Source organism: Hemibagrus wyckioides, linkage group LG13, assembly GCF_019097595.1.
Source record: "Hemibagrus wyckioides isolate EC202008001 linkage group LG13, SWU_Hwy_1.0, whole genome shotgun sequence".
NCBI classification, from domain to species: Eukaryota; Metazoa; Chordata; class Actinopteri; order Siluriformes; family Bagridae; genus Hemibagrus; species Hemibagrus wyckioides.
This window is the reverse complement of record NC_080722.1, coordinates 1,332,501-1,350,000: the sequence shown is the minus strand read 5'-3', so window position 1 is coordinate 1,350,000 and position 17,500 is coordinate 1,332,501. Positions and strand designations below refer to the sequence as shown.

General features: G+C 42.7%; 3 protein-coding genes across 10 annotated transcripts in view; 1 reads left to right on the top strand and 2 right to left on the bottom strand.

The window, feature by feature from the left end:
* exoc7 (exocyst complex component 7) overlaps nt 1–5,592 on the bottom strand; it is a 26,279-nt gene extending 20,687 nt beyond the window's left edge. For 2 of the 8 annotated variants that reach the window (XM_058406732.1, XM_058406734.1), the window contains exons 1-7: nt 5,417–5,591; nt 5,042–5,107; nt 4,674–4,858; nt 4,401–4,506; nt 3,522–3,738; nt 3,246–3,413; nt 1,039–1,128 (exon numbers count right to left, since the gene is read on the bottom strand). In XM_058406732.1, coding sequence (XP_058262715.1) covers nt 1,039–1,128; nt 3,246–3,413; nt 3,522–3,738; nt 4,401–4,506; nt 4,674–4,858; nt 5,042–5,107; nt 5,417–5,476 — 892 coding nt within the window. In that variant the 5' untranslated portion in view covers nt 5,477–5,591. Of the gene's footprint in view, nt 1–741; nt 814–1,038; nt 1,129–3,245; nt 3,414–3,521; nt 3,739–4,400; nt 4,507–4,673; nt 4,859–5,041; nt 5,108–5,416 lie in introns of all 8 variants that reach the window. The other 6 variants (XM_058406739.1, XM_058406740.1, XM_058406733.1 and 3 more) reach the window with 6 other exon arrangements.
* Nucleotides 5,593–5,889: 297 nt separating this feature from the next.
* Nucleotides 5,890–11,449, bottom strand: tvp23b (trans-golgi network vesicle protein 23 homolog B (S. cerevisiae)). The gene is made up of 7 exons (XM_058406768.1): nt 11,310–11,449; nt 7,863–7,936; nt 7,571–7,715; nt 7,260–7,349; nt 6,862–6,999; nt 6,645–6,773; nt 5,890–6,542 (listed from the first exon to the last, which is right to left on the bottom strand). Exons 1-7 carry the CDS (start codon nt 11,319–11,321, stop codon nt 6,516–6,518), a joined length of 615 nt encoding a protein of 204 aa, XP_058262751.1. The 5' UTR covers nt 11,322–11,449; the 3' UTR covers nt 5,890–6,515.
* A 1,848-nt stretch (nt 11,450–13,297) lies between these two features.
* LOC131363837 (zinc finger and SCAN domain-containing protein 29-like) lies at nt 13,298–17,392 on the top strand. The gene is made up of 4 exons (XM_058406765.1): nt 13,298–13,591; nt 14,063–14,502; nt 15,499–15,585; nt 16,432–17,392. The coding sequence occupies exons 2-4, from the start codon at nt 14,094–14,096 to the stop codon at nt 16,719–16,721; spliced, it is 786 nt and encodes a 261-aa protein (XP_058262748.1). The 5' UTR covers nt 13,298–13,591; nt 14,063–14,093; the 3' UTR covers nt 16,722–17,392.
* The last annotated feature ends 108 nt before the right edge of the window (nt 17,393–17,500 follow it).

The window sequence follows — 17,500 nt, the reverse complement described above, 5'->3', positions numbered from 1 at the left end:
GAAAGGAACTCTGAATGCTTCAGCATACCAAGACATTTTGGACAATTCCATGCTCCCAACTTTGTGGGAACAGTTTGGAGCTGGCCCCTTCCTCTTCCAACATGACTGTGCACCAGTGACCAAAGCAAGGTCCATAAAGACATGGATGAGTGAGTTTGGTGTGGATGAACTTGACTGGCCTGCACAGAGTCCTGACCTCAACCCGATAGAACACCTTTGGGATGAATTAGAGCGGAGACTGAGAGCCAGACCTTCTCGTCCAACATCAGTGTGTGACCTCACAAATGCGCTTCTGGAAGAATGGTCAAAAATTCCCATAAACACACTCCTAAACCTTGTGGACAGCCTTCCCAGAAGAGTTGAAGCTGTTATAGCTGCAAAGGGTGGACCGACGTCATATTGAACCCTATGGATTAGGAATGGGATGTCACTTAAGTTCATATGCGAGTCAAGGCAGGTGAGCGAATACTTTTGGCAATATAGTGTAGATAGATAGATAGATAGATAGATAGATAGATAGATAGATAGATAGATAGATAGATAGATAGATACGTAAGAGAGGAGACAAAAAAAGGTAAGAGAAGGCATGTGGGGGGGGGCAGAGAGAGAGTGAGAGATAGAGAAAGGGGGAGAGAGTAAACAGACAGAATTCTATTTATTTTATTACATGTTCATTTAGACAGTGAAAGTGGACGTGGCCCACCAAGGCAGGGCCGCAGTGGGCGGGGCTTAGAGACTCACCTGCTGAAGCCCCGTGCTTGTCGCTCAGTGCGTCCGACAGGTGCTTAACCCCACGCGGCTCGTGATCGTAACCTGATTGGTTGAGGGGGTAAAGTCACATGACCTGAGTCACGTGATCTAAAGTCACATGACCCGGGCCCACTGTCACAGTGGGAGAACTAAAGAAGCAGGCCCCGCCCACCAAGCCATCAACCAGGGAAGCACGCATACCCACCATACCAAAGAGAGACGTGCGTGTGTATGTGTGTGTGTGTGTGTGCTGGAGACAGGACAGGAAGTGAGGAAGAGGAAGGTTACCTTCTAGAGGAGTGAGGTTAGAGGCCTTTTTCCCGTCCAGGCCGTGCTGAGAGTACTGTTTCAGCAGGTTCTGAGCTTTACGGATGGTCCCTGCACCCCACAGAGCCACAGAGAGAGAGAGAGAGAGAAGGGAAGGAAAGGAGGGGTGAAAGACAGGAAGAGTGCACCATGCAGAGGAAGAGTGGCAGAGTGAGTGAGTTCCTCTTAAAGAACCAAAACCGCCAGGAAATAAGGAGAAGACCTTCTACAGCCTATCACCACTGTACCACACACACACACACACACCAGCTGGAGTGCAATATACACACACACACACACACACACACACACTACAGTGAGGAGAGAACACACACGAGTTACTTCATCTGAGTGATGATGGTTTAATATACACGCTCATGCTAGCACACACACATATATACACGCACACACACAGACATATACACACACACACAGTGTTGATCTTCTCAGAGCGATGAACAGCACTGGGTCTAACACACACACACACACACACACACAATCTTCTCAGAGCGATGAACAGCACTGTGCCTGACACACACACACACACACACACACACGATCTTCTCAGAGTAATGATCAGCACTGTGTCTGACACACACACACACCCTGTCTGAAACTGTTCTCATCTCCAGTCCTGCAGGTCAGAGTTCTTCTCCACACAGAGATCCTCAGTCAGACTCTTTAAGGTTAGATCTTTAGATCCTCCTGGACTGGAGGAAGCCATTTCTGAAATGCTTCTCTGAAACCATCATCAAACTTAATAAAGACTTCCTGGAACATTCTAAAGGATGTGTGTGGGGGGGGGGGAGGGGGGGGATCTGCAGGAGACCACAAAACATGGAAAGAAATGTTTTCCTTCAGCAGTTAAAACAAGACCAGACCAGATAATAAGGGGGCGGAGCTTCCACAGAGCTGCTGATCAACACCATGGTGCTTCACTTCTCCAACATAATTTTTTTAATTACTCAAAAATCCAAGATAGTGGATCAGAAGAAACCTTCAGAACCTCTTCTGACCCACCACACGTGCCGAGAGAACGTACTGCAGGACCGGAGCTGAGACACAGATGGCTCTACAGGAACCGCTCAGAAGAACACAAGCTTCCAGAGTGAAGACCCCATGTGGTGGTCGAGTGCAGAGTAAGTCATGCATTTACTTTACTTAATTATGGGATGAAAAGGAAACGGGTAACACACACACACACACACACACACACACACACTATGTCTAGAAATAAGCACTGCATTCTGAAGCAGCAGTAACATAGCAACGTTTGTGAAGGTTCTAGATGGTTCTAGATAAGAACCTGTCCTGGTGGTAACTGAGATCTGCTGTGAAGTTCTGCTCATGTAGCTGAAGGAACATCACATTTAATCACGGTTCTAAGGTGAGAAGCTTGGCCAGAGTTTCAGGCTGGAGGAACCCTAAGCTTTAATACTGTTCTACTGTGAAGTTCTGCTGATAAACACCTGGAGCTCTGCTGGGGTTCTGCTAGCTTCACCTACAGAGTCTTTGGGGTTCTGCTACTTCTACTTCTACATCTATTGAGGAACCATAAACTAATCATGAGGTCTGGATGGTGTTGTTAGCTAGAGGAAGCTCAGGTTCCTGTCTGGTTCTGCTGTAAAGATCTGATAAAGAGATCTGACACTAGCTTCATGCCGGTTCTGCGTCTAGACGTCTCCTTCTGCTCTGAATCGCTCTGTCTGAGATCTTTGCTATTCCTTCTTACTTTCTCTGTAGGAACCAAAGCTCTGATATGAAGACTCGAGTTCCTTAACTCCGGCTCTGTTACGCACTATCCTGATGAAGTTCTGCTGGTGGAAAAGCCGTGAGGTTCTAATGATGAGGTTTCTTTGCGGTTCTCGTTAAAGCATGCGATGGCCAGAGCACACTAGCGATGCTGACACTTTACCTGGGATGTAAACTGATGTGGTTTCAGCCGTAAGGGTAAGAAGACGAGGAGAAGACAAGGGAGAAGATGTTAGTATGAGACACAGAACCAGTAGAACACAGAACCTAGTGTCCTGCTCCAGTAGAACCTTCTACATAAGGAAAGAGGACCTGAGTGAAACCCATGGATGCAACACTGACTCCAGCAGGTTCTACCTCTCACCCCAGTGCACTTTAACCCCTAAACCCATGAAGGGTGCTTGAAGCAGGCATGCAAGGTTAAAGGTCACACTTACCTGGTCGCTTAGGAACCTTTTTGGTGGGTGTGTCCTTGCGTTTGGTCTGCACCGCAGGGGAGTACAGCAGCGCAGAGGAGGCGCTGTTCTTACGGAAATGTTCCTTCAGACCCTTAATGGAGCGGTCCAACTGACTGGAACGGATCTGGAAATAAACGTTCATGAAGTCTGCACACACACACATACACACACACACATACACACACGATGCAGTGAAGTCACAATCTGTTACTTGTGTGTTGTGGGTAAGACGGGTTCTTGTGTATATGTCTGTACCCTGGTTCCGTCCGTACTCCACCAGCCACCCGGCGATGCAGATGACGTCCTGCAGCACGGCCTCGGGAAGATGCTCCAGCGTGACCTCGCCCTCCAGCTCCTCGTCCCCTCCAATCGCGTCCAAGATCAGAACAGGCGGGACCGCCTTACTGTAGCGGGTCAGCAGGGCGCGAAACTCCGCCTCCAGCTGCTCTTTACCTTTCTCAAATCGCACTTTCTGAAAGACACGCAGGAGGAACCGGATCAGGTCCAGTGTTCTGGCTCTGTCTAATCACAGAAGTATCCACACTGCAGTTGGTCAGGTACCATGTGGGCGGAGCTAAAGCATGTCTCGGTTTCTGATCTTTTACATGTTTAATCCGTCATCTTAAAGTGACAAATGACTTCCTCTCACAGTGTTCACTACACAGTGTGGAGAGGGAGAGAGAGAGGGAGAGAGAGAGAGAGAGAGAGAGAGAGAGAGAAGGGGGAAAGAGTAAAAGATGAGACAGGTGGCGAGAGGGAGATGAGTGGGAAGAGGGAGACAGGTGATGAGAGTAAGACAGGTGGTGAAAGGGACATGGGTGGGAAGAGGGAGACAGGTGATGAGAGGAAGACAGGTGGTGAAAGGGAGACGGGTGGGGAAGTGGGAGACAGGTAGTGAGAGAAAGACAGGTTGTGAAAGGGAGACAGGTGGTGAGAGAGAGACAGATGGCGAGAGGGACACAGGTGGCGAGAGGGAGACTGGTGGCGAGAAAAAGACAGGTGGTGAGAGGGAGACAGGTGATGAGAGAAAGACAGGTGGTGAGAGGGAGACAGGTGGTGAGAGAGAGACAGGTGGTGAGAGAGAGACAGGTGGTGAGAGAGAGACAGGTGGTGAGAGAGAGACAGGTGCAGTACCACAGTGTTGAGTTCAGGACTGTCGGGATTGTTATCCTGAAAATATTCCACAGCTTTCTGGATCTTGGCGATGCAGGCAAGATACTCATTCAACCGTCCAGTGGGTCTATAACACACACACACACACACACACACACTTCTCAGTAATACAGTAATATAAAGGTGAATTTGGGGTGGAGCTATGTATGACCTCAGACTGTGATGTCACTAATTTGATTGTCACAGACAGACAGTGTATTATTAGGTGTGTTGTTGAAGAAAATGAAGACACACCCCTCCTTGATGATTTTGTCCGTGTCCTTGGCAACATGGTAGTAGCTGATGACGTGGTCCAGGCAGAAAAGCGTCTTGTCCACGTTCTCCTGGAGGCGCTGCAGGTTCTCCGTCTGCTTGTGCACCGGGATGATGGAGTTCTCCAGAGCCATGAGTCGACTCTCAAATGAGGACAGGATGGACACCTGAGGAGGACAATACAAACAAAACACCACCATCATGTAGTGCACAGAGTGACCCATCACATCGAACCAATCAGAGCCAGGAGGCGGGAATACTCACATGCCAATCAGGTCGGTAAACCCCGCCTCTTTGTGTTTTAGGGGCGTGTTTTTTTTGCATTTCTATAAACAAATACACACACTTACCATTCCTTTAGTGAGCTGATCGCTCTTTTCCAGATTCTCACGGATAAACGACAGCGTCTCCTGTTCCTGGATTTAAAGTAATAATAATGTTTGTTATTTATTTATTTCTTTTTCGAGCCTCGTGAGCGCGCGTGCATCTAGTTAGCTTAGCGCGCACACACACACACACACACACACACGGATAATCTGTAATGTTATGAATAAAAACAGAGCAAGAGAATAATAAATGCATGAATAAGAAGCTAGATTATGAGGAGTGTGTATGAAGTGTGTGTGTGCGTGTGTACAGGAGAATATAAATATAAACGCTAACACTTCCTGTCGGCTTTATGTCTTTTATGGGCGTTTTCTCTCTTCGTCTTTCTGTAAACTCACCTGTTTTAGCTTCTCCTCGATCTCTCTCTTTCTGGCGGACGCGTCCTCTGTGGGAATCATGATGAAGAAACTAAATAATTCAATTAATTTAATGTAAATTATTCCAAAACAAGCTCCCCGGCCTTCCCCTGTCACGGCCCGAGCTGAGGAGTGCGCATGGGCGGGAGCTGAAGCGCATGCGCAGTGTAGAGCAAGGGGTTCCAATAGAGGGCGCGTCTATACAGATAAATAATTAAAACGATTTTTTAAAAATATAGTTTTAGCGTTTTGTTCTTTTATTATCGTTATAACCATTATCATTATTATTATAATAATTATTAGAATTATTATTATTATTATTGTACGAGTAATAAGTAAAGAGCAGAAATAATTTATTTATTATTATAATTGTAATAATAGAACTGAACAGAAGAAAACCTAAATACAAAAAATCAAATATTTAAAAATGTTTTTAAAGATTAAAAAAAATGATAGTCAGTAAAGAAACTTTAATCAGACATATATATATAAAAACATGACCTTCTTCCAATAAAATAATAAAAAATATATTACATTACGTATAAATTTTACACACAAACAGGAAACAAAAAGACTTATTTTATTAAAGAATAAAGAATTCTAATAAAGAATTTCTTCTTTACCTCATAATGAATAGAAACACTGCATAACATTATCCAGAGCACTTCATTTAAATATTTAAACATGTTTAATTCTTTTTAATAATAACAGATATAAAAAATGTTATTAATTTAGCTAAAAATTAATAGAATTGAACACAAAGTTTAAAAATGTAAATAAAAGTTTACTATTTAATTTTCATTTTCACTTCTATTCATATTTCTGATATTTCATATAGCTGGAGGTCACACAGTCAGGACACAGAGTATATTTATTTATTTATTTATATATTTCACAGATTGTAGAATAATAATAAAGACAAAGTAAATAAGGGAGTTGTGTATCTTGATAAAAAGCAATATAAATAAATACTTTACTCCAAAAAAACAGTGCAGTAACAGTTCTGTTAGCTTCACAAAATCCTTCTGTAAACAAAACTCCAGTGAAATCTTTCACACAGTGAGGGTTCTGCAGCTCCGCTTCACGATATGTCCTGTTTACTCACAGCCTTAAACACACACACACACACCAATAAAATAAGTTAGTGTAGTATTCTATACTGTAATAAACACACTCACACACACACTCACTCCCACACACGCACACACACCTGTCTGAGGAGTTGCTTTCCCAGGTAGTTGGTTGCGAGGTTCTTCAGATTGCTGCTGGTTCCAACTTTACACCGAATGTAACCATAGAGATTAGCACACTGCAGAACCACGCCCATTAACACCACCGCCTACACACACGCATACACACAATACAGTTTATTAGCAGTGCCTTTCTCTCTCTCTCTCTCACACACACACACCAGTCCAGTTTCTCACCAGCCATTTGATCCTGAAGGAGAAGAGCGTGCTGAAGGTGAAGATGATCCACAGCACAGGACAGATGATCAGGCCGAGCCAGAAGATTCGAGCTTCTGCATCAGATGGCAGAGACACTGAGCGCTCACTCCCGCTCACCTACACACACACACACACACACACACACACACAGAGAGTGAGACAGACTTTACACAAACTTCTAAAGCCATCTGACTCATGACATGCATGTACATCAGATAACTGCAAAAACACACAAAGAGAGAGAGACAAACAGACAGACAGACAGTTGGACAAACAGACAGACGGACAGTCAGACAGACAGACAAACAGACGGGTGGACAGACAGACACTCAGATGGACAGTCAGACAAACAGACGGGTGGACGGACAGACAGACACCTTTCTAGACTCAAACACCCAGTGACTGTTTCCATCTTCATCCACCTGGTTCCACCAGCGCAGACCCACCATTAACCGACCTGTGATGTTCTGTAGCACACACACACACACACACACACACACACCATTAACACATTTTTCCCATTTAAATCAGCCTTAATCATTACTTCAGCATAAAACTCATGTGGGGGCGGAACTATGCATGAGCTCAGTTTGTCACTACACGCCAGATCTTCAGACCCAATCAGATGTGATATGCAAATGAGAACTGATGTGATAGGCAGCTGGATGTGTTTAAAAAACAGTCTCACTTTAACGGTCCAGAAGTCACATGACAGGAGGAGGATGATGAAGACCATACAGGCGATGAAGCTGCTGCTGAGGAACTCACACAGGAGATAGACCAGGATCGCTCCCACACGGAAGAACAGGTGGAAGAACGATGCCACGGGGTGTCTGTGTACACACACACACACACACACACACACACACACAATACAACAATGGATTCAGCTTCTTTTTAAGTGGGTGTGGGGGAGGGGGTGGAGCTGATGTAGAGGTACCTGTGATCAGTATCAGTAATGACGTCACTCAGAAACTCACTTGATCTTTGATTTCCGTGAATTTTTGGCAGATTCCTCTTCAGCATCGAATAACGACACGTCCTCATTAGAGTCCTACAGCAAGAGGAAAGTCACAAGACTCATCACAACACCACCACCACAACAACAAGAATAGCCGAACGCTATGTTTTCCGGGCAGACAGGACAGCAGAGGACACCAGTAAGACCAGAGGTGGAGGACTGTGCATTTATATAAACAAAGCTTGGTGTACAGACTCTGTTATCACTCTGAGACACTGCTCGCCTAACCTGGAATTTATTATGGTTAAGTGTAGACCCTTTTATCTGCCCAGAGAATTCACATCAACCATTGTTACTGCTGTGTACATTCCACCAGATGCTAATGCCAAGCTTGCAATGAAAGAACTACATGCAGCCATTAGCACACAACAGTCAACTCATCCAGATGCTGCTTTTATTGTTGCGGGTGACTTTAACCACTCCAGCTTAAAAACAGTGCTCCCTAGATTTCACCAGCACGTTTCCTTCCACACCAGAGGAAATAAAACCCTGGACCATGTTTATTCCAACATACCTGGAGCTTACAAGGCCACCTCCCTCCCCCACCTGGGGCAATCGGATCACCTCTCTTTGTTCCTCTCCCCTGAATATTTACCACTCATCCAACATGTGGGGCCAACAGTAAAGACAATCAAAGTGTGGCCAGTGGGGGCAGACACTGAACTTCAGGACTGGTTTCAACACACCGACTGGAGCATGTTTGCCACTCAGCCGACCTGTGGTTCCCACTTGGATATTGAAGGCTACGCTTCCTCTATACTGGATTACATTAACACCACGACAGACAGTGTTATGTGGCAGGGCATTCAGGCCATTAGCAACTACAGGCCCATCAACCCTTCACCCCCGTCTACTGATATCTCCTTTCTCAATGAGCTAAACAACTTCTGTGCTCGCTTTGAAAGGGATAATCTGGAGCCAGCAATCAAAATCGAGCTCCCAGCAGACTTCCAGCCACTCACATTCTCCACTAATGACGTCAGTGCAGTACTAAGCAGAATCAATGCATGGAAAGCAGCAGGGCCTGATGGTATCCCCGGGCGTGTCCTCAGAGCATGTGCTGGGGAGCTGGCGGGGGTCCTAACAGACTTATTCAACCTGTCTCTAGCCCAAGCTATTGTGCCCACCTGCATTAAGACCACCTCCATTGTGCCTGTACCAGAAAACTCCACTGCATCCTGCCTTAATGACTACCGCCCAGTGGCGCTCACCCCCATCATCACTAAGTGCTTTGAGCGGCTGGTCCTGGCACACCTCAAAACCTGTCTTCCTGCCACCCTTGACCCTCATCAATTTGCTTACCGTCAGAACAGAAGCACGGAGGACGCAGTTTCCACAGCACTACACTCAGTCCTCTCCCACGTGGACAATAAAGACACCTATGCCAGAATGCTTTTCCTGGACTTTAATTAAGTGTTTAACACGGTCATCCCTTCCAAGTTAGTCACCAAACTTGGAGACCTGGGCATCAACGCATCACTTTGCAACTGGCTTCTGGACTTTCTGACCAACAGGCCCCAGAATGTTCGGATAGATCGCCAATGCTCTTCCACCCTCATCCTTGGCACCGGAGTACCACAAGGCTGTGTGCTGAGTCCCTTCCTCTACTCTTCACCTATGACTACATGCCTGTACATAGTTCCAACACAATTATCAAGTTTGCAGATGACACCACGGTGATTGGACTCATCAAAGACAATGATGAGTCAGCTTATAAAGAGGAGGTGGACCGTCTTGCTGCGTGGTGCGCTGGCAACAACCTGCTGCTCAACACTGCGAAGACCAAGGAGCTCATAGTGGACTTCAGGAAGGAGAAAGGTGACACACACACCTATTCATCTCAATGGAGAGGTGGTGGACCATGTCACTAGCTTCAAATTCCTGGGTATCCACATCTCCGAGGATCTCTCCTGGACTACCAACAGCTCCAGTCTGGTCAAGAAGGCTCACCAGCACCTCTTCTTCCTGAGGGCTCTGAGGAAGAACCATCTCTCTTCAGACATCCTGGTGAACTTCTACCGTTGCACCATCGAGAGCATCCTGACCGGCTGTATCACTGTCTGGTATGGGAACTGCACTGTGTCAGCATGGAAAGCGCTGCAGAGGGTGGTGAAAACTGCCCAATGCATCGTAGGAGTTCCACTTCCTAAGATCGAGGACATTTACAGGAATCGTTGTCTCACCAGAGCACGCAAAATCATAAAGGACTTTTATTTACCCTGCCAATAGACTCTTTGCCCTCCTGCCTTCTGGGAGGCGCTACAGGAGCCTCCAGACCAAGACTAGCAGGTTTAGGAACAGCTTTTTCCCCACAGCTGTTTCTTTGCTGAACTCTGCCTCCACCCGATCACACACACATTGACTGAACACATTATTATCAGTGTATATAACCTTTTCTGTATATAACCCTTTCTGTGTACAGTTTATATATACAAATTATTTATCATGGTATACAATATCTTCCTCATTGCACACATCTAAATCATTGCACTCATTGAACATAACTCCTCTGTATACTGTTTACATATTTAATTATCATGGTATACAACACCTTCTTTATTGCACCACTACAATCATTTGCTCATTTGCACTCATTCCATTTACCTCCCACTGTATACTGTTTATATATTGTTATATATGCAAATTATTTATATATTTTTGTATATTGTTTATATATGCAAATTACTTATTGTTATATACTTATTATATATGCTAATTATTTGCACCGCGAAATGCACTTCTGATTAGATGCTAACTCTATGTCGTTGCCTTGTACCCACATGTGCAGTGACAATAAAGTTGAATCTAATCTAATCATCACAACAACCACACCACAACAACAACAATAATCACCACAACAACAACTTGTACTACAACAACAACCACACCACCTGTGGGTAAAACGTGGTTTGAGTGTGACGTCACTCTGACATTCCCTCATTATGTGTCACAAACTCGCACGAGACAGTTTTATTTATAATTTAATATTAATATTTGATAATACTAAAAAGAAGAAATGATTTAAACACTGCAGCACCAGTAAATACACACACACAAACATAAAACAAACAAGTAAATAAGTAAATAAACCCCGCATTAATCCCCCATATATCAGTCATGTATTTAACAGTAAACACAGCCTAGCTTAGCCTTCTCTCCACACCGAGGGCTCGATCCCGAATCCCCCACACACTCCCTACACAGGTACACTACACAGCCTCAATTAGCTCCCTACGGAGTGCACTTCATATCCAACATGACGTCATTTGGTACTCGGTCCCGTCTGACACTGTGATTAAACGCCACAGAAAGAGAAAGATATAATCCTGACAGATGTGTACACATGTTGTACGAGTACGGAACAATCTATTCGAGATAAAATAATGATGTCAGCCGAGAATCTCACCATTTTTAGCATTGTTGACACTACACTTTCGTGAATACTTCCTATTCCTATTCCTATTCCTATTCCTCCTCCTCCTCCTCCTCCTCTTCTTCTTCTTCTTCTTCTCCTCCTTCTTCTTCTTTAATGGTTCATGGCGGTTGATATGGTGCACACGCTGCCACCTACCGGACTGGAGGGTGGAGAGTTAACGGTTAGTGTAAAAAGGATAAAAATTTCCTTTCTTTGTATAGACCTTACTGCATCTTTTCAATCTCATAACTTTATTAGAACATCAACTGTTTCAGGAAGATCACATCTAACACATATGACACACATCCAGTCATATGAAGTGTCTGCACAGTGACCCGTCCTGCACTGTGTATTCTGACCCCTTTCTATCAGAACCAGCATTAACTTCTTCAGCAGTTTGATCAACAGTAGCTCGTCTGTTGGATCGGATCACACGGTCCAGCCTTCTCTCCCCACGTGCATCAATGACCCTTGACCGTCCATGACCCTGTCACCGGGTTCACAACTTTTCCTTCCTTGGACCACTTTTGATAGATACTGACCACTGCAGACCGGGAACACCCCACAAGAGCTGCAGTTTTGGAGATGCTCTGATCCAGTGGTCTAGCCATCACAATTTGGCCCTTCATCAAACTCAAAGCTCAAATCCTTACGCTTGTCCATTTTTCCTGCTTCTAACATCAACTTTGAGGACAGAATGTTGACTTGCTGCCTGATATATCCCACCCACTAACAGGTACCATGATGAGGAGATACTTCACCTGTCACTGGTCACAGTGTTATAGCTGACCAGTGTAACTGCTCCTCTCAAACCTAAATAATCTCTGAATATTACACAGGTGTCTCTTTTTCTCACGATCCCATTTACTGCCCCTTTATTAGCCCTTTTACTTCCTTTTCACTCAGTGGATCATTAAACTCTGAGTAGTTTAGAGCCTGTATGTGTTCCAGCTCCTCTCTTCCTTCTAGCTCTACATAAGCAGGTTTCTATAAAAAGCACTTCACTGCTCTCAACTCATTTATCCTAAAAAGAGTCTGTAGAATATCTGCTGAATATCCTGCCTTCATGAAGACTGAACACTCTTTAAACCTGATAGAGCTGAATAAAAGTCAGAACAAATCATCACTTCAGGTGGATCCACCTCGATTATTTCTTCACAGAGGGAAAAAGATAAACAGCGAAAAATAAAAATAAATAAATAAAAATAAATAAGATTAATCAGCTCATGGAATTTAAGTAACTTTGCCAGGTAAAGGAATAGAAATGATCAAATTTTTATATTTTTATTTTCCTTTTTTATATTTACACAGGAATATATTTTTAATATCAGTCATCGATCCTTAGATTACTACAGCTTCATCTTCATCTCTCATACTCACAAAGCTTTTAGAAAATCATTAATAATCATTAATAAATAGTTTCTTAGCAAACCAGAGCTCCTTTCTTTTCTTTCTCACACTGTAGATCAACATGTAAATATTTTCTGTTGAATAAATGTTCTTTAAGTAAATGACTAGCCCTAATTTATTCATTTATTTACACTACTGATTTACACTACTGATTATCTACACTACTTATTTACACTACTATTTGATCTATTATCTGAAAGCTCGTTAGTGTGAATGAGACTAAAAACTTCAATATTTTATTTTGTTTATTAATGACTGCTGTACAAACACTGAGGCCATGTCTTCTTCTTATTATTATTATTTTGTATTTATTTCCCTTGAGCTTGTGTATCTTGTTCCGTTATTGTTTTTGGAAATTTAGGTACGTTATTAAAACAGTGCCAGAGAAGAGGAACTTTTCTGCGTGAAAAGAGAACAGAAATAACACACTGATGAGGAAACGAGGAGGAAGATATACAGCAGACTTTCTCAGCACCAAGGTTCTGACCGACGTGTCCACTTCAGGCTAGTTCTTAAAGCCAGACCCTTCTTGTGAGAGAACAGGGGTCTTCATGACCGCTGGGGGGCGGGGGGAGGGGGGTTGAGCTGATCCTCATTAGGAGTCCATTTTGTGGACAGTGTTCAGTATCTGAGGTGTTTATTCCTCCTCTGAGGTTCGGACACAGCAGCAGTGAATGAAGGGAAATGTTCAGCTCCACCGCAGGAACTTTTTCAGGAACTCAAAAGAGGAACCAGGGCTGATTTTAGTTCCTGTTGGGGAGTTCCAGGGACTGGTCTGGAGTCAGAGCTTTCCTGTTGAGATGTAAACAGTGTAGGAGTACACAAACACAGTGTGTGTGTGTGTAAATATCTAACATATTAAGGTAGGTCTGTAATATTGGACCCTTTAAGGACACTCTTTATAGTTAAAATGTTTATTTTTATCCATATGATGTTTAATAGTGATGAAGATTGACGTGTCACGTGAGATTTTACTTAGCTAAGGTTCTGTGTTTAGCTAGGTACTACACTGACAAAGCCCTTGCTAATTTGCTAGCTTTTTATTATGATTATTATTAAATTATTTAATGTAATTGTAGAATTTACGTAAAAACGTTTTATAGTAGTATATTGTTGTTTTATGTATTTTTGTTTGTATTTATTTTTTATTGTTAACAACAAACAAAAACTACGACTCTTCACCTAAGCCAGGTTTACGTAAGCACGTGACTGCTTTTTAGCCAATGGGGGAGTTTACGTCACGTCAGGGCGGAAGTCTCCGCACCGATTGGTCCTGAATGACCCGCCTTGAGAGCCGCCATTTTTAAAACAAAAAAATTGTTTATGTTGCACAGAGACTTTTCTCCTAAAGGTCAGGAGTAAAAGATGGAGAAGTGGACCGATGAAGACGTGCAGGCTCTGCTGAACATCTACGCAGAGGAAAACATTCAGAAAGAGTTTGAATCGTCCGCACGGAACGCTAAAGTGTACCAGAAGATCTCTGTTCGCCTGGAGGAGATGGGGATCCTGCACAGTCCACAGCGCTGCAGGGAGAAGATCAAGAAGATGAAGCAGGACTACAAGAAGATCAAAGATCATAACCGCATCAACGGAGGGTCCAACCGCCGCACTGGGAAGTGGTTCGAGCGACTGGACGCCATCCTGGGGCAGCGGGGACTGGACTCGGGCTGCGGGGACAGCGGCGACTGTGTGTCCGTGCTGCTGGAGCCGCTCACTGACCAACACAGGAGATTACAGGAGGAGGAGGAGGAGGAGAAGGTGTCCTTCACCGAGGGTCAGGGCTTACTATTATAATGAATTAATAAACAAACTGACCTGACAAACAGGAACACCTTCACTTACCAGATTATTATTATTATTATTGGTATTATTATTATTATTATTATTATTATTATTATTATTACTATTATTATTATTTTAATATTATTATTATGATTATGATTATGATTATTTATTTTAATATTATTATTATTACTATTATTATCGGGTTTTTTTTCCTTGTCTGTACCGCTTATCCGATCTATACTCGGGTCACGGGGAGCCTGTGCCTACCTCAGGCTTCATCGGGCATCAAGGCAGGATACACCCTGGATGAAGTGCCATCATCATTATTATTATTATTTATTTTAATAATAATATTATTATTATTATTATTATTATCGTTATTATTATCATTATTATTATTATCGTTATTATTATTTTACTTTTATTATCAAATAAATTCTACTAAAATAAAATGCTGTTAACTTCTAATGATAGTTTATTAAAGCTTTTTTTTTCCATTTTTGTTATAATGAATTTAAATATTAGTGATTCTTAATTAGTTATTTTTATGTGATATATCTATTCAAATTTATATTTAAAACATAATACTTTAAAAAAAAAATCTTTTTATACTTACAGCTCACGCTGTCTGACGTCCTTGAAGCAAAGAGAAAGAAACACCTTCATATTTCTGTAGTTTTCTGTAGTGAAATCTCACATTCATCACTTCTTTATGTTTAAAAGTAATAATTAAAGTTTTTTTTTATAATAATTTCTAATATACGACTTTGGCCCCTCCTTCAAACGTTAGGCCACGCCCCCTTTTCCAGACACACAGAGAGAGAGAGAGAGAGAGAGAGAGAGAGAGAGAGAGAGAAGCGGAAGTGTAAAGAGAAAATAAAACCATAACAGAGTGATTTGTGTAACAGAACTGTTTATATGATCAGAATATTCCGGATTTCTTTCTTTTGTGTGAACTCTTTCTGACCTGCTGTGTATTTTACAGATGATCAGTACTCAGAACTCAGCTTTGGTTCCCCCGCAGCCCACACCAGGCCCACCTGCCGCCCGCCTGCTCAGCCACACCTCCCAGGTGATGTCACTTCCCATGTTCACGCTCATGTGTTCAGTAAAGAGGCGTGTCAGGGTGCGGCTCAGACTGTAGTAACCTGAGTAGACTTTAATATGTTGAAATCCTCACGTTATCCTGCGTTACTCTGACTCCAGGCTCTGAGACGGAGGAGAAGGAGGCGTTATTCTTCCTCTCTCTCACCTCAGAGCCTCCTGAGCTCAGAAAAAGTTTAAAAAAAAAAAAACGTAGTGTTGTATTTTCTATAAATAAAATAGCTTTTTTATTTTCCAATAAAATGAATGAATATATTTTATTTTTAAACTAATAAAAGCACATTTCTTTGTAAATATTCAGAACATTTCAGTGTTGAATAGAGTCAATATTGTGTTTTATTTGTAAGATAAATTTAATTTAAAAAGTATTTTGTAAAACAATTAAAGAGTGTTTACATTTAAAGTATTTTAATTCATGTGTAGTTTTATATGTTTTATAAAATAAAATGGCTTGTTTTGTTTAAAATAAATTAACATATTTTTTAAATAAACAATTATTTTACTGTAAAAAATAAATTCTGTTTTTTAAATAAATAAACAGCATGTGTCAGTGGTGTTTTATTTTTGAAATTTTTTAAAAATTACTTTTAAAATAAATCTTATGATTTTAGAAGATAAGCAGAATGTTTAGTTTTAGTTTAGTTTTAAGTAAATAAAAAAAAAATGTTTTTTTTTTTTTTTTAATTCTCCTTTAATCCCAGAAGTAAATCTTAATTAAAATAAATAAGAGTTCTCATTTCCTTGGCCCCGCCCCCTTTCCCGGTGTGAGTGTAATGAGTTTGTTCAGGAAGCTGACTGGCCTGTTGTCCCTCAGGTCCCTGTGCAGGGAAGAGGAAGCGTGATGGAGAGGTGCTGGAGGTGATGAGGCAGCTGGAGGAGGAGCAGATGGAGGCTCTGAGGCGAGATTACGAGCAGAGAGAGCGTCACTTCCAGCTGCTGCTGCAGCACATCAGGGAGGAGTTCTCCGTGAGGCGGGAGGAAGCGGCTCGGGCCCGACGCCAGCAGAGGGACTTCCAGCAGGGGGTTCTGACGCTCCTCACTCAGCTGGTCCACGTCCTTGGAGGCAGAAACCTCCCCTCGTCCTCATCCCCACCCCTGGACTAGCGCCTCTCTTCCTCTCCACTCGTCTTCTGCCTGATGTCTGATTTGCACCCTGACCTTTAATCGCACTTTATAACAGAGCTCTCGGTCTTTATCCCTGTGATTCTGGAGAATGATCTTCTTCTCACTTTATTCTCTTATTGTAATATATTAAAATTAAACCCAGTTCAGCTTTTACTCAGACTCACCACTCCTTCATTGCTGCCCGGGATCAATAACACACACACACACACACAGCATGTGATAAAATGAGAAGATTTTGGATTTAAACAGGAATCCAGTTACAGTTCAGAGGAGGAGAGAGAGAGAAACATTTCTCGAGATTTCTTACTCTGTCATTATACTGATTCATTCATTAATTACCCAAACAGCTTGTGAAGCTGCTGCTGTTTAAACTGAAGGATTGTAATGATTAATAAGATTATATACAGATACTGAACTGTCATAGTTTTGCTTCTTCATCATACACTATATTGCCAAAAGTATTGGGACATCTGCCTTTCCATGCACATGAATGTAATATGGAGTTGTCCCGCCCTTTACAGCTATAACAGCTTCAACTCTTCTGGGAAGGCTTTCCACAAGGTTTAGGAGTGTGTTTATGGGAATTTTTGACCATTCCTCTAGAAGCACATTTGTGAGGTCAGACACTGATGTTGGACGAGAAGGTCTGGCTCACAGTCTCCACTCTAATTCATCCCAAAGGTGTTCTATGGGGTTGAGGTCAGGACTCTGTGCAGGCCAGTCAAGTTCCTCCACACCAAACTCACTCATCCATGTCT

What these genes read in the sequence shown, in the direction of transcription:
- LOC131363837 (XM_058406765.1), top strand. Translation starts at nt 14,094, where the DNA reads ATGGAGAAGTGGACCGATGAAGACGTGCAGGCTCTGCTGAACATCTAC. An exon ending in GAAGGTGTCCTTCACCGAGG is followed by an intron (nt 14,503 to 15,498) that starts GTCAGGGCTTAC and finishes TGTATTTTACAG; the next exon opens with ATGATCAGTACTCAGAACTC. An exon ending in TGCTCAGCCACACCTCCCAG is followed by an intron (nt 15,586 to 16,431) that starts GTGATGTCACTT and finishes GTTGTCCCTCAG; the next exon opens with GTCCCTGTGCAGGGAAGAGG.
- tvp23b (XM_058406768.1), bottom strand. An exon ending in TCACGGAAATCAAAGATCAA is followed by an intron (nt 7,716 to 7,862) that starts GTGAGTTTCTGA and finishes GTGTGTACACAG; the next exon opens with ACACCCCGTGGCATCGTTCT. An exon ending in GGGTGTTTGAGTCTAGAAAG is followed by an intron (nt 7,000 to 7,259) that starts GTGTCTGTCTGT and finishes GTGTGTGTGTAG; the next exon opens with GTGAGCGGGAGTGAGCGCTC.